Raw genomic sequence first — 24,864 nt, 5'->3', positions numbered from 1 at the left:
GAGAGTCTATGGCAGAAAGAAGTCCAGAATTACAGGCAGAAGCTGATGTAGGAGAGAAGGGAGGCCCAAGGGCAGAGATGAGTCCGGCTGGTGAAGAGGCACGGGTGTCTCCCCTTCCTGCTGTGACAAGCTGCCCTGCCTCTGGTCTCCCAGAACCAGGAGAGGCATGAAAAGTGCAGAGAAGTTAGCTTCACACAGGCACAGTCTCAGATTCCTTGAGGAAAACTGGAGAGGAGGGGACTTAGGCAGCTGTGGGGAGGCAGGGACCTTCAGGCTTTGCAACCGCTTCATGGGGGCAAGACCTGCAGGAGATGAATTGCTGGGCTCATTAGGCCTGACGCTCCTGTGCAGATCCTGTTTTTGCTAATAAAAGAGTTAACTCCAAAGTGTTTGGTGTGATTTACTGCTGGCTCACTCCTGTCACTTCCTTCTATTGAGTTAGGCCATTCATTCATATTCCTCAGTGTTTGCTACACTTGTCTCTCCAGGGTTTCAGGCAGGGTTCTTTCCCAGCCTTACCTGCAGATGCTGGGAGTTGAACCTGGGGCTTGCTGTGTGGAAAGCAGATGCTGTACCTCTGTGCTATGACTTCCCCGTCATCTCGAACATCCTGACATTTGAAAATTCTGTCTTTATTTGGTCACTTCTTTCCCCCTTCCTGAGTCCACTTGATCTATTTATGGGCATGTCCATCTGTCCCCTTGAGGGACACTTGCCTATACACACACTCCTGAACTGATGTTGGCATCCCATCCCATTTTATTGTATATTTAATATTTTGTTGGAAGCTGCCCAGAGTGGCTTGGGAAACCCAGCCAGATGGGCGGGGGATTATTTCATAGAATCATAGAATCATAGAGTTGGAAGAGACCACAAGGGCCATCCAGGCCAACCCCCTGCCAAGCTGGAAACACCATCAAAGCATTCCTGACAGATGGCTGTCAAGCCTCTGCTTAAAGACCTCCAAAGAAGGAGACTCCACCACACTCCTTGGCAGCAAATTCCACTGCCGAACAGCTCTTACTGTCAGGAAGTTCTTCCTAATGTTTAGGTAGAATCTTCTTTCTTGTAGTTTGAATCCGTTGCTCCGTGTCCGCTTCTCTGGAGCAGCAGAAAACAACCTTTCTCCCTCCTCTATATGACATCCTTTTATATATTTGAACATGGTTATCATATCACCCCTTAACCTTCTCTTCTCCAGGCTAAACATACCCAGCTCCCTAAGCCGTTCCTCATAAGGCATCGTTTCCAGGCCTTTGACCATTTTGGTTGCCCTCTTCTGGACACGTTCCAGCTTATCAGTATCCTTCTTGAACTGTGGTGCCCAGAACTGGACACAGTACTCCAGGTGAGGTCTGACCAGAGCAGAATACAGTGGTACTATTACTTCCCTTGATCTAGATGCTATACTCCTATTGATGCAGCCCAGAATTGCATTGGCTTTTTTAGCTGCTGCATCACACTGCTGACTCATGTCAAGTTTGTGGTCTACCAAGACTCCTAGATCCTTTTCACATGTACTGCTCTCAAGCCAAGTGTCTCCCATCCTGTATTTGTGCCTTTCATTTTTTTTGCCCAAGTGTAGTACTTTACATTTCTCCTTGTTAAAATTCATCTTGTTTGCTTTGGCCCAGTTGTCTAATCTGTTAAGGTTACAGGTAGGTAGCCGTGTTGGTCTGGATCGAAGTAAAATAAAAAAATTCCTTCAGTAGCACCTTAAAGACCAACTAAGTTTTTATTTTTATAAATAAAAACTTAGTTGGTCTTTAAGGTGCTACTGAAGGAATTTTTTTATTTTAATCTGTTAAGGTCATTCTGAAGTGTGATCCTGTCCTCTGGGGTGTTAGCCACCCCCTCCCAATTTGGTGTCATCTGCAAACTTGCTCAGGATGCCCTCAAGCCCATCATCCAAGTCATTGATAAAGATGTTGAACAAGACTGGGCCCAAGACAGAACCCTGTGGCACCCCACTAGTCACTACTCTCCAGGATGAGGAGGAGCCATTGATGAGCACCCTTTGGGTTCGGTCAGTAAGCCAGTTACAAATCCACTGAATGGTAGCATTGTCTAGCCCACATTTTACCAGCTTCTTTACAAGAATATCATGGGGCACCTTGTCAAAGGCCTTGCTGAAATCAAGATAGGCTACATCCACAGCGTTCCCTTCATCTACCAGGCTTGTAATTCTGTCAAAAAATGAGATCAGATTAGTCTGACATGACTTATTTTTCAGGAACCCATGCTGACTTTTAGTGATCACAGAGTTTCTTTCTAGGTGCTCACAGACTGTTTGCTTAATGATCTGCTCTAGAATCTTTCCTGGTATTGATGTCAGGCTGACTGGGCGGTAATTGTTTGAAATTGTTTGAAATTTATTTATTTCCCTATTCTCAAGGCAGCTAAGTGCCAGTATGTGGCCACAATCAGCAAATCAGAAACCTGAATGCTCCCCTATCCTTTGATTTCTGACCTTCACCCATGTTCTGCACGAAGCTATCACAGGTTGACTTGTGAGTTAACTTGAACTGTGACTGACTGGATGTCCATCTGGAGAGGCCACGTGAATTGTAGCAGTGCAGGGCAGTGTGGGAGCTAGCTGGGATGGGTGGTGTTGAATGGGCACAGCTGTGGTAGCCTAGGTAGTGCCAGGCATCGAGATGGCCGTGTCTGGCAAAGAACAAGGTACTTTTTGTTGTTTCGAACCACTTTGTCACATTGCTCCCTCAGTCGTCGTCCTGTCCTCATCTCTTAGCTGTATATTGGCCCATTTCTAGGGCAACTAATTCATCATTGAACTTCTAAGGTTCTGTTAGTTTTTCTGAATTTCTGTTCAGTGAGTGGGATTTGGACAGTGACCTTTGGAGACCTAGGCTTCCTGTCTGTAGCTGGCAGGAGCAGAGATGGCAACTCATCCTTGCCTGCAAATGCCTTGACCTTAAGATATTACTCATGTATTACTCAAAACGACTCTTGCGTAATCTTCCCACATGAGATTCCTTTAGGATTCTGGCACATTCTGAAGGATGTGGATGTGACAGAATGTTGCTAGGGTCAAATGCAATGTGGGTTAAACTGGCTTTTATACTGTAGATCCAGTTTTTAATTTGGGATTGCGTCCTTGATTAATGTGACATGTTTTGCAGGTATTCTGTATCTCAGTTCCGGGGCAATATGAGTTTTTCAGCAATATGGCCCTTGACATAGGGCTTCTGTCTAGTAAAGCAGGATATCTGTATGGTAGCCTGAATTAGATGTCTTTACAGGGGGACTGGACAAATTCATAAAGGACGATGCTATCTGTGGCAACTAGTCACGATGACTTTATGGTACCGGATTCAGAGGAGATAAGCTGCTGAATTACTGGTTGCTGAGGAACTATGGGAGAGGGTATTACACTTATCTCTTGTCTTGTTTTCCCAGAGTTGTCTTTTTACTGGCCACCATGTGACTCAGGATGCTGACTGGATCAGTCTGATCCAGCAGAGCTCTCTTTATGCTCTCAACCTTCTGAGTTCTCCAAAACCTATCAAGCTTGTGATGCGTCATGGAGCCAATTTACTAACCCACCAGATGACCTTGCATGGAAGCATGAGGACTTTATGTGAGCAGGTTCTGAGGGGTTGGGATTATCTCTCTGTGTGTCTTGTACCCATACATCTGAGCCATCCGCCGGGGTGGACTGGTGAATGCAGCTCCCCCAAGGCACCCTGTCTGGACTTGTTGCGATGTCAGCAATCGCCTGGTCTGACCTCCATGTTGTCTACCTGGGAGGGCTGGTGAGAGATGAGGCAGCGGTGACAGTGTCTATTAATAAGAATGTCACTTGTCGTTATGTAATGGAGTCCCACTGTGCCATACCTTGCTTTGTCGCATTTGTGAGGTAGGATCAACCTCCCCCCCATTATTTTTTTACTTACCATCCAATTACATAAAGGCATAATAAGCCGTTCAGTCAGTGCATATTAAACAGGGCTTTTAAGTACTGGCAGCGGTGGTGCTCCTTTGCACTCTGATGATGCTATTTCGTGGGGATATATCACAAGGGGAGCTCATGAGGCCTAGTTCCCAGTTCCTCCTTCAAAATCCACACAAAGCAGCAAGGAAAGCCTGACTAACCAGGTATCTCTGCCAGCCACAGCCCAACTCCAGCAGCCTGTCCCTATAAAGGGTGGGGAGGGGGCAGGAGAAGAATACAAGGATCCCCAGTCCATGCCTGCATTCCTACAGAGCCAGCTTTCACATGCACATACTGTACTACTTTGTAGTAGCAATCCAGCAAATTTGAGGGGTGCCTGTAAATGAGAGAGAGAGAGAGAGACCCAGATCTGGAGAGCAGGAGGACATAATTCAGAAAGGCCTACCTCCAGAAAGGTGATTTCCTTGTGGGGAACAACAGCACGAGGCCCTTTTTGTAACTTTGCTCCAGACGTCTCATTTGCAAGGGTTTTATTTATTTATTTTACAAAAACGGAAAAAGGGAGGGGGAGAGGGAACTCCTAGGACGCCTGGGTCCTCTATATTTACCATTCCCGAGGGGCAGATCTCCTGAATTAGGGCGAGGCAGCAGAACTGTGTCCCCCCCTCCCCCGCCGCCAATACAGTATATGTATTCTCTCCTTTTGAAAGAAAGATGGGGACTGCCTATATAATAAATGGCTGAGGTAGGAAAAACGTTGGGGCGCCTCCCATCTATGCACGGCTCTTTTGAGGGGGGGGTTGGAGAGCCGTCGGCCAGGCTAACAGAAGCCCCTTTGTGCCGTCCCTTCCAGCTGCCCCTTTTGTTTCAGGGTTGTTGTTTTTTAACCCCCTTCGGTGCGATCGCACGGCGAAAAAAAAAAAGCGGGTGGGTGCCGGGGTTCAAAACGAGGAAGGGCGACGTGTGTGTGTGTGTGGGGGGTCGCCTGTCGGATCCCGCGCCTGCACCCCCCATCTCGTTTCCTTGCGCCCCTTTTGTTGCAAGCCGCCGATCGACCCCCCTTCCCTGCCGCCCCCCTCCTCCTCGTCTTTCTCCGAGCCTGAGCCCGCCCCCGCCCTCCTGCGCTCCCCGCCCCGCCGCTGCTCTGCTCGCCCGCCCGCCCGCCCGATCGCCTCGCTAGCTGGCTGGCTGGCTGGCGCTCCCCAGCCGGAGACGGGCAGGAGGACGGACGCGCATCCGAGGGGCCGGGCCGGAGAGGATCGGCTGGCGGCGTCGGGCGGCCGCGCTGCTCCCTCCCCTATTGTCTCGGCTCGGCCCGGGACTGGCCCGGGCTGCCGCCGCCGCCGCCGGAGCACATCAGGATCGCGGCGCCATGGTGGTAAGTGAAGGCGCCTTTCTCTCTCTCTGGCTGGGGGGTGGGGTGGGGTGGGTGGGAAAGAGGAGATGTGGGGCGGGCTTAGGGGGCGCCTTCTCTTCCTCTCGCACGGCATGCACCTGTTACCATCGAAACCCACATCGGGCGCCCCTAGGAACACACCACCGCGCCCCGTCACTCTCCTCGCCGGGGCGGGGTGGAAAGAGAGGTGAAATTGGAAGCCCCCCATCAGATTTCAGCAAAATGCAGAACGGGGGAAAGTCAGCTGAAAACCCCTTATTTTTCTTCCGATAGCTTTCTCTCCGCCTCACCCCCCTCCCGTGGCATTTTTTGGGGGGAGTGGGAACGCATCCCTCCCTCAAGTCCTGAAACTCGGGGAGATCTAGGTCAAGGGAGCGCTTTTGATGCCCCCTGCCAACCCACCAGCGCCGTGGCGCAAGGGGGAAGATTCCTCTGCCCTAGAGAGCAACCATAATAATTCACCAAGACAGCCGATCCACTCTCCCCCCCCCCCCGGCCCCATGCGTCGCCACCACTTTCTCCCCGTCATTAGGAGTTGTGCCTCATCCATTGTAATTAGAACATCACACACAAAAATACACTCCACAACTTCCCCCAAATAATTAGGAGGCTGTTCTCTGCTTCACTCAACATCAACTGTTGGGAGTGCAGCAGCAGCAGCGTTGCTAGGCCCCGGCAGCTGGATTTGCAGAAAAACCCCAGAAACAAAAGGTGAAAAGCCAATGTCAGGAAGCAGGCAATCAAGACTAGAATTAGGTGATTAGGACCACTGGCTACTGTAGCCTGGAGAGGGATCTAAGATGCTGCCCACAATTTACAGTGTGTTGGAGCAGCTACTTTCTGCCATTGTCTTTCTGGCCAGTGGGAAAGAATTCCCTGTTGAATATAGAATAAAAAAATTCCTTCCAGTGGCACCTTGGAGACCAACTAAGTTTGTCATTGGTATGAGCTTTCGTGTGCATGCACACTTCTTCAGATACACTGTCTATCTGAAGAAGTGTGCATGCACACGAAAGCTCATACCAATGACAAACTTAGTTGGTCTCCAAGGTGCCACTGGAAGGAATGTTTGTATTTTGTTTCGACTACGGCAGACCAACACGGCTACCTACCTGTAACTAGAACTGTTGATATAGGTTGACCAGAAGCACCATTAACAGACTGGCCCATTGGTAGGCACAACGGGGGACGGACGGACACAGATATACAGAGTCTTGATCCCCTCAATTCTGAAAGAAACCCTGAAAAATTACCTCTGTCCCACTTACCAGTGTCTTTGTGGTGTTTGTCTGTTACAGCTCCAAGCAGTTTTGCACCAGGCTATCAGAGGCATTGAGTGGAGATGGATGGTGCTTTCCTTTGCTTAAAAGGAATTGGAACTGTCTGAGGCTTGGCTTCACATGCTGTCTCTCTGTGGTCTCTGGTCAAACAGGTCTTGCAGGGTTTTGAAATGATGCAGAACCCTGCAAAACCTGTTTTGCTGGAGGCGAAAGTAGGGTTGAGTGTACATGCACCCGTGAGCGGCAGTCTTTTTCTCTCAGATTGACTTCAAATGCTCTGAGCCAGATTCCTTTAAGTTGGGGATGGGGAACCTGTAAGCTTTCAGGTGCTGTTGGATTACAACTCCCGCTATTCCTCGATATCTGCTGCGCTAGCTGGGGCTGATGGGAGCTGGAGTTCAACAGCAAGTGCAGGGCCACAAGTTCCCCGTGTCTGCTTCAAGTTGAAGAATATTCAGTGTTTTTATGCAAGGCTGGGCTCTGGCTTGACATTACCATTCCCTCCAGGTTTTGCCAGCATACCTCCCCCCCCCCCCATCACTCATTTGGCTTCACTTTCCCCTTAATCCCTTTAGGTAAGACATAGGATTTTTATTGACGGATTGATAAATAGGAAGTTGTAAAAACAAAATGAAAACAAATCATGTTTCCACATTTGCTCCAGGAACAGCCGCAATGAAACAAACCCATGTGCATATGTGCAAAGAGAAAAATGCAAATGTGTGTGAAAAGTCAGTACACCTTTTCTGCTAGACGCCTTTTCTGCTAGACAAAGGCAGCAAGAGGGAAAGTGGGTGCAGGGTGGCCGGGAGAGGGAAGGAAGGTTTGCTTGAGTCGTATGTGGTAGCTAGTATAGGTATGTGTTGAATGCAGTTTGCATTTATCTTGAGCTACGGTATATCTTGAGTAGAACAGATGCTTTTGGTGGCCCCGCCACTGCCACTAGCTAGCTGCTGCCCAGTTGGCATTGACCCAGGACAGGGCCTTCTTGGTGGTGCGCCCCATCTATGATTGTCTTCCCTGGTGCGATGGGTCTGTCTCTTTCATTCAGGAGGAATTTAAAGACATTCCTGTTCACCCAAGCATTGGATAGCTGAAATATGCTGTTCCTGGCAACCTTGAAAGGCTTAGCTGCCGGGATATGTAACTGTTTTTAGAGGTTTTTAATATTTCATAAGTTTTTTATTTATTTTACTTTTAATTGCTTGGCCGTTTGTTGCCCTGGGCTCCCTCTGGAGGAAGGGTGGGTTAGAAATTTAATAAATAACAACAAGTGTGCTTTGCAATTATATATTGCCTGCCCTTCATTACACAATTCCAGGTGTGGATCGCGACGTAATTAACAACAATCATTCAAAAACAATTAAGGGCAGATGAAAATACATGGTTTAAAATTCACATCGCAGTTCAGTCCAAATGTAGCTAACATCCCATTAATGAAGTGGAGGTCATCTCTGGGTTAGCACCACAGAGGTGGGTGCTCACATTTTACTTCCCTGCTTCTTTTATTTCTGGACTGCCAGGGGCCACAGATTCATACCAGACATTTAAAAAACATTTAAAGCTCATGACTTTCCCCAAAGAATCCCAGGAACTGTCTGCTAAGGATCCTGGGTATTGTAGCTCTGTGAGGATGAAACTATAGCTCCCAGAATTCTGGGTAGGGGGTAAGTGAAGTGTTTTAAATGTGCACCAAATGTGCTTTAAATACAGTGGTACCTCGCAAGACAAATGCCTCGCGCAACGAAAAACTCGCAAGACAAAAGCGTTTTGTGATCTTTCTGTTGACTCACAAGACGAATTTTTCTATGCCCATGCTTCGCAAGACAAATTATTTTGCATTTTTTTGCTTTGATTTGTTTAAATTGGAAAACCGCAAGACGAAATTTTTGCAATACAAAACAACTCGCGGAACGAATTAATTTCGTCTTGCGAGGCATCGCTGTATATGGTGTTGATCTGCCCTGTGTGGTCCACAAGCTGGAGATACTCAGAATAGGTCAGCGCTGACTTGCTGTACTGGCCACTGGAACATATAGCTTGAATTCTGCAAGCTTTCCAAAGTCGACTGATGGGAAAGTGTGAAAGAAAAGCAGAAACACTGTGTGTGGTTTTGCTCATATCTGCGGGCCTCTGTTAACGCAACTCTACGTCAGGAGTTTTGAGTGTCAAAGTTTATCTCTGCTTTTGCAGAAATGGGTGTCTTTGGTTGCAATGTGTACCAGATTCAGGCTTTCCAGTAATGTGAAAAGGACTGTTGATTGTTTTCTTTCTCTTGCCTCCTGTTTTGAAAGAGAAATACACAAATAATATACTATTTCCCACTTTTCTGGAGATCAGGTTGCCTTGGGCCTTCTGCATGAAAAAATTCAGCTTTCTAGCTAGTGTGGACTTGCTGTAACCATTTCAGGGCAGGCATTATGTCACCCATTTTGAAAGAAAGATGCACAAATTCCTCCCTTCTCAGTCCTATTGTTTGCTTGTCCTCTAATGATTTACAGTGGTACCTCTGGTTAAGAAATTAATTCGTTCTGGAGGTCCATTCTTAACCTGAAACTGTTCTTAACCTGAGGTACCACTTTAGCTTAATGGGGCCTCCCGCTGCCACCTCGCCGCCGCCGCATGATTTCTGTTCTCATCCTGAGGTTCTTAACCTAAGGTATTACTTCCGGGTTAGCGGAGTCTGTAACCTGAAGCGTTTGTAACCCGAGGTACCACTGTATATGACATCTAGTGGTTTCTGGCACTTTCTAGTTATCAGGGGACCTTGGGTTACATCTATGCCAACTCTCTGATTTCTTAGTAGCATTGATATAGCGTAACAGTGCTAACACCCTCCTGAAGGAATGCTGGAATTCTATGAAGTGCAATGTGCACGAATGGCAGTACAAGAGGGATCTGCAACAAAATGTTGCAGTGGGGAGTGTTCCTTTTCTGTTCCAGCAAGCTAGCTAGACCCCACCTACTCCTCTTATGATATTTATTGTTAAACAAAATCCATATACCACTTGATTGTAATAAAACCTATACACAGCTTACAAAAGCATGAAATAAGACATTAAAATTGGTATACCTGAAGGAGCGTCTCCACCCCCACCATCCAGCCCCGAGGGGCTTCTGGCGGTTCCCTCTCTGCAAGAAGTGAGGTTACAGGGAGCCAGGCAGAGGGCCTTCTTGGTAGTGGCACCCTCCCTGTGGAACGCCCTCCCTTCAGATGTCAAGGAGATAAAGAACTACACAGCTTTTAGAAGACATCTGAAGGCAGCCTTGTTTATAGAGGTTTGTAATGTTTGATGTGTCATTATGTTTTATAAGTACAGTAAGCTGTCAAATGGGTGGGATATAAATAATAATAATAAAAAGAAATAAAAGCAGATATAACTTCTACCTGTGTGGATAGGCTTGCCTAAACAAAAATGTTTTAAGCAGGTGCCAAAAAGAGAACGCTGAAGGTTCCTGCCTGATATTAATAGTTGTAATAAAAAAGTGATATAGATGTAATAATTAAACAAAATTAGCCAGCCTGCGTTCCCTTTTAACTGGAGAAACCAGCTTGCTTAGGGTCAGCCCCTTGGCTTGTCACTGAGGCAAAAGAACTGCTTGTGAGTTTGAGATACAGAAAGATTTTTGAAAACTGCTGAATAGGCCAGTTTTGGTATTAAGTGCAGAGCTAAGTCGGAGGTACTTCCCCTGAAACGCACGCTAGAGGGGAAAAATAGCTTGGGAGGAAGTTTCTGCTTGATTTCCTGGAGACACCGGTAGCTTTTCTTGATCTGTTGCTGTTAATTCAGGGCTGTGGGAGGGAGGCAGATGAGGGTCAAGGGAAGTCACCATATCTTAGGCGAGTGTGGGATTTCAGTGGGAGAGCCTCTCCGAAACAACTCCTTTTTCCATATCAGGCATTGGGACTTCTTGTTCCTAGTTTCCAGATAACACTGAAATCTCACCAGGAACACAAGCCTTTGCTGCAAATTAGAATGAACACTTTTTAAAGTGTGCTGGAGGCGCTCCAGATTCAGATATGTATGAAAATGCACTAAAATTCTACAAACAGGGAATCCTCAGTTCTTTCTTTGTATTGATCAAAAAATGGAAGCCCACCATCAAACAAATTTAAAGCATCTTACAACCCACCCACCCAACCATTACAATACAATATGAATAATTATCCTTGTGCTTTATCTATACGACCCAAAGCCCCCATTTGGAAGCAATGAAAAGATTCTAGATTATCCTTTTCCCTGAACCTGTAGCCTACCAGGTGTCAGACTACAACTCCCATCTTCCTTGACCACTCCTCAGGGTGGCTGGTGCTAGTAGGAATTGTAGTTTAAGGTTACCCACCTTATCTTAAATGATACTATTTGTATGCGTCATATGAGGCCTCTTAGCCTTATTGACATTAAGCCAAAGTATTTGAAAGTTATTTTAATGATTGCCTGTACTAATACAAAGCTTCGTGGGTCTTGAGAACCATGCCTCATGGTATGTTAGACTGGCAGATGAGAGAAAGAGACATTTTTTGGTGGTGTCCCCATATTGTCTAACTCCCTTACTTGGGAGACCAGGGATGGGAATAAGATTGATTCACTCGGCAAAATATATCGATAATAATATGCAAACCAAACACAGCCGCCCTCCAAAACCGACACGTCTCTGAATTTTACAAAGCAGCTTGTCAACCCAAAAAATTACAGAAATGTGAACATTAGGGTAAAGTGTGCATATACATGCTTATATTAGTAAAAATAGCATACAAAGTGCATTATTTTAGGGGAAATTCCTTTGCAAAATGTGTGCATTAGGTAGAATTGCATAATTTTCTTTATGTTTATCTTGTTCTGTGAACTGCCCTAAGACCTCCAAGTACCAGTATAGGGCGGAATATAAATTCAATCAATAATATTAATAGTAGTAGTAGTAGTAGAAGAAGAAGAAGAAGGATAAATCTTTACTAAAATGCTGATGAATTTTCATGAGAATTAAAAAACACAACCCTGCAAACTGATGTGAAAATATGAGAAGCGAACTTAAGGCTGGAGAAATGAGAATTTAAGAGAAACCCCAAATTGATCAACCTAGCCTTAGCTGATACTTCTTCTACTTTCAGAAAACCTTTTTTATTTCAAGCTGCTTTAAAACATGTAGTGCTCTGCATTATTTCAACGACTTCTATTTCTTAATTATTATTATTATTATTTTTAGGTTGTGGTTTTGTTTTTTAACGATTTGTGTTTTGTTGTGATGATGTCCGCCTTCTTGACCCAGAAAGTGGCATTAAAATCTTTGAAATAGTGAACTGAGTGAGATGGCTGGAAAGGTACATTCTTATCCATATTGTACGGAGCTAATGATGATTGTGTACATGGGGGTGTGCATTCTACCAGCCATGTGCTAGACTCTCTACTATGATCAGCTGTTACAAGCCATCCACGCAGCCCTTCTGCCATGGGAATCTGGGAATGTGCCCTCCTGTTGCGTGTGAACATTTCAATCCGGCAAGAGACTCTTTCCACACAAAGCTCAATCCTTAATGGCGTTATATGAACCTAAGACAGATAAAAGAAAGCTCTTCTTCACATAGTTCATAGTAAATCTATGGAATTTGCTCATACAAGGGGCAGTCATGACCACCAAGTTAGATAGCTTTAAAGGAGGAGAGACAAATTCATTACCTGGGTAAGATAGCTCAGTTGGTTAGAGCATGGTTCTGATAACACCAAGGTTGCAGGTTCAGTCCCTGTATGGGACAGCTGCATAGTCCAGGGGTTTGGATTTGAGGGTGATGATTATTTATTGAATTTATATACCGCCCTAAATCCCAGAGGTCTCAGAGCAGTTCACAGAACAAGATCAACTTAAAAATCACAATTATATAATCAAAATAAAAACAACCCAATAACACTCCCCCCCCTCAAAAAAGGAGCCACATTTTAAAAGGGCATAGGATGTAAATCAGATAAACAAAAGGCCTGGTTAAAAAGGAACGGTTTTGCCTGGCGCCTAAAGGTGTATAATGAAGGTGCCAGGTGAACCTCCCTGGGGAGAGCATTCCACAGATGGGGAGCCACTGCAGAGAAGGCCCTTTCTTGTGTTGCCACCCTCCGGACCTCTTGAGAAGGAGGCACAGGAAAGGGGGCCTCAGAAGATGATCTCAGAGTCCAGGTAGGTTCATATGGACTGAGGTATTGCAGTCCTGATCATCAGGGTCCCTTCCAACTCTACAGTTCTTTGATTCTACGAAGATTATAAGGCCATCTGTGGCTACTAGCAACAATGGCAATGCTCTGCCTCCATAGCTGGAAGCAGTATGCTTCTGAATACGAGTTGCTGGAAATCGCAGGAGGGGAAAATGCTGTTGCTCTGAGGTCCTGCCTATGGACTTTCCAAAGGCATCTGGTTGGCCATTGTGAAGATGCTGAACTAGATGGACCACTGGCCTGAGCAGGATGCTGAAGTAGCTGAACCACTGCAGGCCTGATCCTGCAGGCTGTTCTTATATTCTTAAGTCCTTGCTATTCAGGGGAAAGGGTCAAACATTACACCGCCAGTGCACATCATGGGTCATATGCCTTTACAAGATGTCTGAATCAACTACGGACGCGGGTGGCGCTGTGGTCTAAACACCTGAGCCAGCAGTTTGAATCCCTGCGACAGGGTGAGCTCCCGTTGCTCCATCCCAGCTCCTGCCCACCTAGCAGTTTGAAAGCATGCCAGTGCATGTAGATAAATAGGCACCGCTGCAGTGGGAAGGTAAACTGCGTTTTCCTGTGCTCTGGTTTCCGTCACCGTGTTCCGTTGTGCCAGAAGCGGTTTAGTCGTGCTGGCCACATGCCCCGGAAAGCTGTCTGTGGACAAACGCCGGCTCCCTCGGCCTGAAAGTGAGATGAGTGCCACAACCCCATAGTCACCTTTGACTGGACTTAGCTGTCCAGGGGTCCTTTACCTTTTTTACCTTACCTGGATCAACTCATGGATGGTGCTTCATGTATGGCAGAGGGAAGGCATTCCAGATTTCTGGAGCAATGGCAGACAACGCCTGCATTTGGATGGCCCACCCTGTGGTTTTCTGTAAGGGCTGATGGCAGTCTACTCATAAGTATTCCTGGGAGGGAGGGTTTTTGGAGAAGAGGGCATGGCTCGGAGGCAGAGCATCCGCTTTGCATGCAGCAGGTCTCAGGTCCAATCCCTGGCATCTCCAGGTAGGGCTGGGAAAGGCACCCTGCCCAAAACCTTGGAGAGCGGCTGGTGCCACCAGTCAGCATAGACAATATTGAGCTAGATAGGTGCATGGCATGGCTTGGTACAAGGCAGCTTCCCATGTCCCAGATGAGGATTAATCAGAGAGGGAGTTTCCCATCAGATCTTTGTAGGGGAGAGGAAATGGAGAAGTTGAGGGGGCCCTGGGAGGAAAGGGAAATAGCGTCTCAGCTGATCATGCATCCCAGCGCACAACAGCGTTCCCCCTGTCGTAGCATGCGTCAGCCACAGTGCACACTCGGGTATTTCCTCACCCTAAGTCACAAGGGCAGCTCGGATGCCTGTTGGATTCCTGGTGGTGGCAAAATAGCTGCAGATCTCAGCCTCCCTGCTTGCGCAATCCTGTTGCGGTGTGTGATTGAGTTTTGTGCCTGCTGCCAACCTGTGTCTTTGGGTTGCTCAGGAGCTTCCGTCTGCTCCAGAACAATGGGACGCTCTTGGGAGCCGTCATTGCATAGCTCAGTGGTAGAGCATCTGCTTTACTTTTGGAAGATCCCAGATGCGATCCCTGCTGGCGTCTCCGGCTAAAAGGGTCAGGTAGCAGACTCTGCCTGAGACCCTGGAGAGCCGCTGCCTATAAGAGTAGGCACAACTAGACTAGATGGACAAAAAGCCTGACCTGGCTGAAGTCACATTCCTGTGTTTCCTCTGAGTAGTTGCCAAGTTTCTCAGGCAGGTGCGCGATACCTAGTTAGCTGTGTCGATTGTCAGTCTATCTATAGGGACTGGAAATGAGCTTTGGATCTCTGCGATGAAAGTATTTAGGTAGAGTTCCCAACCAATACCAGGGCTAAGGCTGCTAGCCCGTGCATCCGTCCGTTTGTCTAAAATAACAAAGAAACAAGAAAATATCAGGGCAGTTTTGAAAGGTTCAGTCCACCATTTTGATTCAAAATTGCATTTTCACTAGTTCCCAAGGGGGGACACTATAGTTTTCCAGTTCTGACAAAATGGAAAACTGCTGTGGTTGGAATGCATTTTCTGGTTTGTTAGCTCGCTGAAGTTAGGGAAGAGCGAATGGACCGCAGGTACGATCCGCAGTCTTATTAATATCTTATTTACCTGATATGTGATTGTCCCGATGTGGTCCCTGTACCAGCCTTTCCCAACCTGGTGCCTTCCAGTTGTTGTTGGACTACAACTCGCCCCGGACTTGACTGCCAGCCATGATTTCTGGGGCCGATGGTAGATGTAGTGTAACAATAACAGGAGGGTGCCAGGTTGGAGAAGGCTGTAACAGCCCATAGAGTATTGAGAGAAAAACCGTCTGACTTTGTATCAGGCAACTTCCTGCGTTCTTATTTACAGCCAAGAAACAGAACAAACAAAACAGAGCAACAGTGAAATTAGCAGAAGATTGTAGTATCAATTCATTCAGGTAAATTCCTTTGAAAATACTTTTTATTTTAAAAAGTCTTTTTATACCTAAGGTAGAGATTCCATATGTCCAGAATTTCCCAGACATAGCCGGTATTCAGTCTAGGAAAATCTGGACGTATGGCAGCCCATGGTGGCAGTGTGGATTTTAGTGAATTTCATTTAAAAAAAAACCAGATGAAAAACTTGTGGTTTTTAAAATAGATTTTGTAAAGCAAGCTCAACAACCCTACCTAAAGGATTAAAGTAAAGTGATTTATTCCATGATAGTCATAACTCAAAATAGAGTCAATGAAATTAATGGACATGGTTAACTTTGAGCCATCAATTTTAATGGGTCTACTCTGAGTAAATCTTATTTGGATACAGCCCTAGGTAAGAGGTAACTGACATCTCTGAGGAGGGTGTTCCAGAGGTGAGGTACTTTCACCAAGAAAGCCCTATCCCTATACCTGCTTGACCTACCAAGGTGGGGCAAGTCAGATGAGGTTCTGAGTAAACAGGCAGGGCTTCATGGAGGATGGTGGTCCTTGAGCTATGATTGTCCCAGGCCATTGAAAGCATGATATGGCAAAATGAGTTCTTTGAATTGCTCCTGGCACTGAGTAAATGGAGGATGACTCAATTTGCTCCTGCAGAGGAGTGTTATTCCATTGACTGCCGTGCTTTTCATCGCTGTGAGCGGGCACCTGGGCTGAATCACAACAGGCTTTGTGTAAAACTGGAACTTTTCCATGTGGCCGTCTCCAAAACCACCAGCCTCGCATCTTCTCTCCCCTAGAAATGTGTCATAATAAAACAAAGCACCATCATTTTCAGTTCCCCCACCTCTGCTAGCTGAGGAGGCTGATCAAGTGGAGCAGGGAAACACCGGACGCAACGGCAACACCCCATAACTTTTTGTCTCACAGTGAATGACTGGGGGAGAGAGGAAGAGATGTGGATTTGTTGCTCTTAGCCGTTCTAGGCTGCATCGGCAGAAGTATTGTGTCTAGATCATGGGAAGCAGGGAGACCATTGTCCTCTAACCTCCCTTGGAGCACTGTGTCCAGTTCACCCAGAAGAAGAAGAAAATCGACAAAGTCGAAAGTGCCCAGAGGAGGGCAGGGGAGATGGTGAGGGGCCTGGAGGCCAAGCCCTATAATGAAAAGTTGGAGGAGTTGGGTATGTTGTTTAGCCTGGAGAAGACTAAAGGGTGATGTGATAGATAGTCATCTTCATGGCAGATAAGACTGTCAGTGGCTACCAGCCATGAAAGCTACGCTCTCCCTGCATGGTCAGAGGCAGTAATGCTTCTGAATACCAATTGATGGAAACCACAGGAGGGGAAAGGGCTCTTGGGCTCAGATCCTGCTTAAGGATTCCCCTTAGGTATTTGGGTGCCCACTGTGAGAACAGGATGCCTGGACTAGATGGGTCACTAGCCCGATCCAGTGGTTTGTCTTATGTTCAAATATTTGAAGGTCTGTGACATAAAGGAAACAATATTTATTTTTAGCAGGGGTAGGGAGCCTCTGGCTTACGGGCCAACTCTGGCCCACCAGGCCATTCCCGGAAAATCACTCCCCACGTCTGACGTCAGGAATGAGGCTAGTACTGGCATTGCTTCAAAGGAACATTTCATGGAATCGTAGAGTTGGAAGGGGCCACAAGAGTTATCTAGCCCAATCCCCTGTAATACAGGAATCTTTTGCCCAGTGTGGGACTCAAACCCACAACCCTGAGATTAAGAGTCTCATGTTCTACTGACTGAGCTATTCTGGATCACAGAGGGGTTCGCATTGAAGCCCCTCCATTTTAGACTCTTTAGCAAGACTTCTCGATGGGACACTCCCAGCGTGCCTTCAAAGACGCTTGTTGCCTGATGTCATTGTGATGTCATGTGATTGACAGGCGGGTGGTCTCCGCTCACTTTTTAAATCTAGACCAGGCCTGCCAGGGAAGAAAGGTTCCCTACCCCTGCTCTAGAAGGCAGGATTCTAACCCGTGGGTTCAAATGACAAGAAAGGAGATTTTGAGTAAACACTAACTACTTGATGGAAGGACCTGTTTCACAGTGTTTGGAGGACTCTCCTTTGTTAGAAGTTCTTATGCAGAAGCTGTCCGGGTTTCTGATTTGATCCTGGAATGTTCCACTTTTCCTTAGGATGTCCTTATTTTCATTGGAGAAATGTTGGAGGGTATGCTGCCAATCCTAGCACAGAAGAGGGTCTGTAGGAAAGGAGGTGGCCTTTCGGGTATTTGGGGCCTGAGTTGTCCCACCAAGGCTGGCGAGCAGGCTTTGACTAGCCAAGCTCACTTTATTTATATACAAGAACTATCAAAGACTGGGGAAAATTTGTGGATTATATGAGATGTTATTGTACACAAATAAACTCATTAGCAGGATTAATTTAAATCAAACAGTTAATATTAATGCAAAAGAATAGCCAGGGAGTCATTAATAATTGGAGTAATGAATTCCCCAAACCACTGAAAGATAATTGGAGTAATGAAGGAGATGTAGCATTACATTTCCCCCCCAAAAAAATATAAAAAACTGCAAAAGGAGTGGGGAAAAGTAAAAATATAAATATTTGTTGGAAAATGTTAGATTGTATTTTTGTCAAAATATTTTTGAAAAACTGACACACACACACACACACACACACACACACACACACACGTGTGTGTGTGAAAAGAACAAGCAGGAAGGTTTGCTTCAGCACTGCCCCTATATATAGACCTGTGGGCTTTTACAGGTTCAGCTACAGCATTTTGAATTGCGTAATTCCGCTCTGGATTATTTTATTTTATTTTGGGTTTTTCGGCATCTGAAATGCATAATGTCACATGATCACAGGTCTCCCTATCTTCCAAGCAGTGTCCTGTGATATCTTTTGAGCTATCCAACGAAGGGGCTAATGTTTTGTCCAACAACGTTACTTTTTCTTCCTTTTATAAATCAGTTATCTGGATGGTGGTGGGAAAATGACAAGTATTGGTAGCAAAACGAGCAGCAATTAAAAAAGGGGGGGGGGTTGCAAACAGTTCTTTAAGATAGGTTGACAAAATAAAACGTATCTCGGCAAACTGGGAAACTGAGCTAGATAATGTGGCAGCCGATGTAGGGAGAAGGCTGGACGGCATCTATTAAAGATGCTGTTCGTATAGAATGTCAGGGACCGGCATTGTACTGGGAGATCAGCCATTGTATCCTTTTGTAACTTGGGAGGTTCCTGTGATTATCTGCGGAAGATACTGTGAAATCCGTCTGCCAACCAATCCCTGACTTAGCTGCAGGGTGGAATTGTAGCAGGCCAGCTCTGAGCCTGAAGAGTGATACCCGGATAACTTTTTTTTTTTTGGCGTTGTTTTGGCTGTGGGAAGAAGTGTCGGAAGTAATAATAATAATAATATATTATTATTATTATTATTATTATTATTATTATTATTATTTATACCCTGCCCATCTGGCTGGGTTTCCCCAGCCACTCGGGGCAGCTTCCAGCAGAACATTAAAATACAATAATCTATTAAACATTAAAAGCTTCCCTGAACAGGGCTGCCTTCAGATGTCTTCTGGTTCTTTATACCAGTGTCAATATTTATCCATACCTTCCTTATTTTGACTGCACAGGCCCGGAGCACGGACAACATCGATACAACGGGAGAGGGTCAAGTCCGCTCCTTGGGGAATGCAAGCATCAAGGGGAAGCCAACCAAGAGGTAAAATCGAGAGAAAGAGAGATGAAAACAGGCCCAAGGTTGTGTTGCATTGCATTCAACCCCCAGGGCTGAGAGGCAGCGTATAGCCGCCAACTTTTGGAACTCGCCACTGCAGCCTCTAAAAGGTGTGGCCGTTTGATCTGCAGGCGCCAGTTTTTTATTTCTCTGCTGTGAAAAGCTACACCTGCTCTTTCTCCCTATCCTGCAGATATAACATAGGGCGAAGAGACTACGGTCTTGTTTTGAGTGAGTGCCCACCCACAATTTAATGTGAGAGGGGATATATGGGTGGTTGCTGGCTTCAGGCACCCTTGATGCAAGTTTCTTCCCCTCTTGAGCCACGTTCAGCATCGCTACTAGAAAGCAATGCTAGTAGCAGCGATGCTGAATGTGGCTCGAGAGGAAGAAGCATGCAGGATGAAGGCAGAACAGCTCTAAGGGCAGATCCACAGCATAGTTTTAATGTTTGAAAGAATCCCGGGAACTGTAGTTTGTAAAGGGAACGGCAGCCCCGTGAGGGGAAAATGACAGTTTCCCAAGAGTTGTCGGGAGAAGTCCTGTGCTGTAAATGTGCACTGGATTTGGTTTCATTTTATGGCGCAGATCTGGGCTGAGAGAGTGCCTGATGAAAGGAAGCTAAAGGAATTAGGATGACGGGGGAAAGGCCTGCAGAGAGAGGGCTTGAGACAAGGCAGGGAGCAAGTGTAGGATTTGGGGAGAGGAAGATCCATGGGCTTCCACAGGAATGTTTAGCAGGCTTCCAAAACCTCGGCCCTCCAGGTTTTTTTGGCCTACAACTCCCATGATCCCTAGCTAGCAGGACCAATGGTCAGGGATGATGGGAATTGTAGTCTCAAAACATCTGGAGGGCCGAGTTTGAGGAAGCCTGGTTTATGGGGTGGGGTGGAGGCAAAGCAAAACAAAACACCCAAAGTGGGGAGCAGGCTAGTTTCCATCATACAAAAATGAGAAGAATTGCGTGTGTACATTTTATCTGAGATTCTACAAATGCTAGGAACTTAGACTGCGTACGTACGATACTCTTTAAAACACATTTGAAGTGCCTTCTTTCCTTCAAAGGCCCAGAATTCTTGGGGAGGGAGTGTGGGAATGTGCTTTGAGCATGTTTTAAAGGTATAGTGTGTATGCAGCCTTATGTTTTTTTTAAAAAATGAAAGATAGCTGGGAATTTTAGAATTATGGTTCATCTAGGGCAGGGTGGGGAGGAAAATCCTTTCCCCTGCCCCCTGCGATGGACACCCATGGGAGGGAGGTTGGGCTCAGGATGTCACAATGACTTCATTGCATATTGCAATAGGGTGCTTTTTAGTATTTTGCCTTAGACTTGAAACCCAAGAGTTGACATCCACAGCAACGTAACTCATTCCCTTACATAGACCTGTCTTTCTTTCCCTGCAGACTTTCCATCACACGAGGCCACTTCCCCAAGCTGACCGAGTGTGCTCATTTCCACTACGAAGCTCTTGACTTTGGACACATTGAGGTACGTTTGCCACCCTGCTTTTTTCGCAGGACTTGGGAGGTTGAGGAACCTGTTACCTTGGGCACCTGAGTCCCTGTGGCAGGCTGGGAAGGGAAGTGGCAGGACAGGTGGATGTTTCTGCCTCCCCACTGCTGGAGGGGGCACTTAAATTTTCTCTCTCCCCACAGCTGCAGCTTGCACCTGAGCAGAATGAGAATCTCAGCCACTTGGAGGAGGGAGAGGTGCTGTTTGATGTGCAGGTCACCTGCCAGGTAAGGGGCGGGGCGGGGGAGTCAACTGGCAAAACCTGTTGGATTTGTTTGATTTGGTTGGATTTGCTTCTTATCCTCTTGAGCCGAGTTTTCAGCTGACTAGCAGCTGTTCACCCATTAGTACATTATTTTATACTGTGGTTAAATCGGTTAAATCGGAAATAATTTTAAGCTTCAAAAATAGTTCAATTTAAAAAAGTAACAATTTAACTTGACAGTTTAAATTATTTCAAAGCGAATTACTTTTTAAAAGATTCAAAATTGTTTCTAATCTAACCAAGGTTTATACCTGCCCTACAAACTTGCAGCCAGATCCAGTGCAGAGGTAGATATGGTTTTGTGCAATGGGTTTAAGCATGCAAAACTCTGGATGGGATTGGCTTGTTAAGTAGGCATAATGCGCGTTCCCAGGGAATTCTGGGAATTGTAGCTCTTTGAGGAGGGGGTGTTAAGCGTCTCTGATACATTCTTAATTACCTACTGTACTACGATTCCCAGGATTCATTGTTCTTTGACTGTTAAAAAAGGTAAAGGGACCCCTGACCATTAGGTCCAGTCGTGACTGACTCTGGGGTTGCAGCGCTCATCTCGCGTTATTGGCCGAGGGAGCCAGCGTACAGCTTCCAGGTCATGTGGCCAGCATGACGAAGCCGCTTCTGGCGAACCAGAGCAGCACATGGAAACACCGTTTACCTTCCCGCTGTAGCGATACCTATTTATCTACTTGCACTTTGGCGTGCTTTCGAACTGCTAGGTTGGCAGGAGCTGGGACCGAGCAACGGGAGCTCATAAATTGGTATAAAACAGGTTTAGGTTTGTAGGGGAGACAGCGTTCTGTTTGTCTTTTTTTGATGATACTGAGGGAAAGACCTAGTTTCCTTTAAATGTTAGATAATCTGGCTACCTATTCTGCAATCTGAATTAGGGTTGAAGTTGTGCTGTGCTTCCATTTTAATTATGTGCTGCGTGTTTTATTATATTTGAATTATGTAATTGTATGTAATTGTCGTTTCTTAATTGTGAACCACCCTGGGATATATTTGTATGAAGGCTGGTATGAGTTCCGCCAACCTGGAATATTCCCGTTCTGTAGTCCTGCTCAGCCAACCAAATCTGCTGGACCAGGCCAAAGGACTGGCTAGTCCAGCATCCTGTTCTCACAGATGCCCGTGAGAAGTCCTCAAGCAGGACCTCAGTGCAACCTCACTCTTCCCACCCTCGATTCCCTGCTGCTGGGACTCAGACATAACGCCTCTGACCCTGGAGGGAGAACATAGCCATCGTGCATAGTAGCTGCAGACAACCTTGTCTTCCACATATTTGTCTAATCCTCTTTTACAACCATGCTAGTTTTTGGCCATCATTGCCTCCTATGGGAGCAAATTTCAGCCTTTAACTGCAAGCTATGTGAAGAAGGACTTTCTTTGACGCCTGTCCTGAATCTTCCAACATTCAGCTTCATTGGATGGCCTTGAGTCTCTAGTGTTATGAGAGAGGGAGAAGAACTTTTCTCTATCTACTTTCTCCATGCCATTCATGCACTTCTCCCATGCTACCTTTTTGTTTGTTTGTTTTTATTTATTTATAAACTGAAACCAACACAGTTTATTGAATTGCAGTAACAAAAACCAAACAATATCACGAGAGAAAAAAAACAAAAAAAACAAATTACACAAAAGAAAAATAAATAAAAAGAACACACCAAAAAATACATAAAAACATAGACTTCCCTCCACCCATGTTTGACCTCCTTCCCTTAATCTTCTTTTATTCGTATTACTTTGTTTTTGTTCCACTTCCATCCATTTCCTCAATATTTCTACCCTGTAAACCTTATTCATTGCATATCGATATATTTATCCCAGAACAATGTTTTTTCATGTACTCCTTTACACAATCTCATTCTTCAATTAATTTTTGATCTGTTTGGCCTCTTATCGCTGCCGTATTGCCTTTTCTCTACGCCAAAAAAATCCCAAACTCTGCAACCTTTCCTCACAAGGGACTTGCTCCAATTCCTTTGACCATTTTGACTGTCCTTCTCCCAAAAGTTTTTTCCAACTCTAGAATACTGTATCCTTTTTGAGGCCAGGCAGCCAGAAGTGTACACAGTATTCCAAATGCAGCCACGCCATAGAACTGTATAATGGCATTATGATATTGGCAATTTTGTTCTCAGTTCCTTTCCTAATCCCTAGCATGCTCTTCTTCCTCTTCTTCTTCTTCTTCTTCTTCTTCTTCTTCTTCTTCTTCTTCTTCTTCTTCTTCTTCTTCTTCTTCTTCTTCTTCTTCTTCTCCTCCTCCTCCTCCTCCTCCTCCTCCTCCTCCTCCTCCTCCTCCTCCTCCTCCTCCTTCTCCTTCTTCCAACTGCCACACACTGCACCAGCATCTCGACGCATGTCTGGGATGTTGTCTGTGTGTTTGGATTGTGCCCCTGGGCCTTGGTTTCTGCTGTGTTCATTGAACTTTTGGCACAGAGACAGGGCAGTTCCAGGTTTGAGGGGTCCCTCAGCAATCCTTGTTAGGCTTACTTGCTGTGGCTGGCACTGCAGGAAGTTGCAGCGACTGTGCTCCAATCATTACTGACAACTGAGTCTGGGAGCCAGCATTTAAATTTTACCACAAATCCGTGGGCTTACCTGGTGGCAGGGGCGGGTGGCAGCAGCCACAGCAATGCTCCCTTCAGAGATGGAACAGCTGGGTCTGAGAACCACCATTAAAATTTCCCACACTGCCCCTGATGTAGCAGCGCTGTGAGGCATTGTGGGGAATTTTATCAGAGCCGTCTGTCACTGATAAAAGCACCAGGGGTGGGTGGCAATTGTTTAAAGGCCCAGGACAGGTGTTAATGATGATCCCTCCCTGGCAGTGACCAAACAGCTGCTCAAGGGATGCTTTGTGGTAAATGCTGGGCTTGGGTGGGCCCTGCGAATGCAATTCAAACACTCTCTCTCTCTCTCTCTCTCTCTCTCTCTCTCTCTCTCTCTCTCTCTCTCTCTCACACACACACACACACACACACACACACACACACATATTGACCCTGGGTTTGCTCAACATCTGTCAACCTCTTCTACCTGCATGGCTCTGAATTCATAGTAGGTTAAAATAATATTTATTAAGCCAACTAAAGGTATTTTGAACTTTTCTTAGGGGCCAACCTTTTACTTTTTTGTTTCTCAGTGTTTGCCTTTCTCCCCGCAGGGAAAGAGCTGGCAGGTACACCGCAGTTACGAGGAATTCTGTACCCTGGATGCTCACCTCCACTGCTGCATCTTCGACAGGCGCTTCTCTCAGCTTCCCGAATTGCCGCCCCTCAGCCACATGCGGGCCCACCCTGAGGTGATTGTCATTTTGAGGGGTGCGTGGGGAGTGTTTTGAGGAGGGTGTGACTATCTGTGGCTTGGCTTCTGGCGTGCATAGTACAGGCTTCTGACTAGTACAGGCATCCCCAAACTTCGGCCCTCCAGATGTTTTGGACTACAATTCCCATCTTCCCTGACCACTGATCCTGTTAGCTAGGGCTCATGGAAGTTGTAGGCCAAAACATCTGGAGGGCCGCAGTTTGGGGATGCCTGCACTAGTATATAAATTGTCCAGGGAATTTGCACTGCCTCTGGAGACCGGACATCTTTCTCAGTCTTATTCTACCCCGACTTACAGGCCTGGCCCAAGACATTTTGCTGCGTGAGGCAAAGAGCAAGGTGGTCACTCTCCCTGATAGCCATAGCTGCCAAGTTTTCCCTTTTCTCGCGAGGAAGCCTATTCAGCATAAAAGAAAATCCCTTAAAAAAAGGGATAACTTGGCAGCTATGCTGATAGCCCATTTGGTAGAGCATGCGTCTCTTAATCTCAGGGAGTGTGGGTTTGCTGGGCAAAATATTCCTGCATTGCAGGGGGTTGGAGCAGATGATCCTTATGACCCCTTCCAAGTGGTTAGAGTGTTGCATAGGGCCGGGGAGACCAGGGTTCAAATCTCCACTCAAGCCATGAAGCTCACTGGGTAGCCTTGGACCAGCTACTGCCTCTTGGGCTAACCTTCCTTGCAAGGTTGTTGTGAGGATAAAATTGTGAAGTGCATTCCACCTTGGTATGAAATACAGTGGAACTTTGGTTCACGAATGGCTTACTTGCCAAACACATCGGCTCCCGAACGCCGCAAACCCGGAAGT

At 46.2% G+C, this 24,864-nt stretch overlaps 1 protein-coding gene across 2 annotated transcripts in view; it reads left to right on the top strand.

Annotated features, from left to right (window-relative positions):
• Positions 1–5,093: 5,093 nt before the first annotated feature.
• The window catches only part of ARHGAP33 (Rho GTPase activating protein 33), a 45,833-nt gene continuing 26,062 nt past the window's right edge, over positions 5,094–24,864 (top strand). For both annotated transcript variants that reach the window (XM_060275707.1, XM_035117984.2), the window contains exons 1-5: positions 5,094–5,294; positions 18,849–18,937; positions 20,357–20,441; positions 20,609–20,692; positions 23,897–24,034. In XM_060275707.1, the coding sequence (XP_060131690.1) occupies positions 5,289–5,294; positions 18,849–18,937; positions 20,357–20,441; positions 20,609–20,692; positions 23,897–24,034 (402 nt within the window). In that variant the 5' untranslated portion in view covers positions 5,094–5,288. The remainder of the gene's footprint in view (positions 5,295–18,848; positions 18,938–20,356; positions 20,442–20,608; positions 20,693–23,896; positions 24,035–24,864) is intronic.

The sequence above is a fragment of the Zootoca vivipara genome, chromosome 6 (assembly GCF_963506605.1).
Source record: "Zootoca vivipara chromosome 6, rZooViv1.1, whole genome shotgun sequence".
NCBI lineage: Eukaryota > Metazoa > Chordata > Lepidosauria > Squamata > Lacertidae > Zootoca > Zootoca vivipara.
Note: the sequence above shows the minus strand (reverse complement) of the source record. Positions and strands in the feature narration are given on the sequence as shown.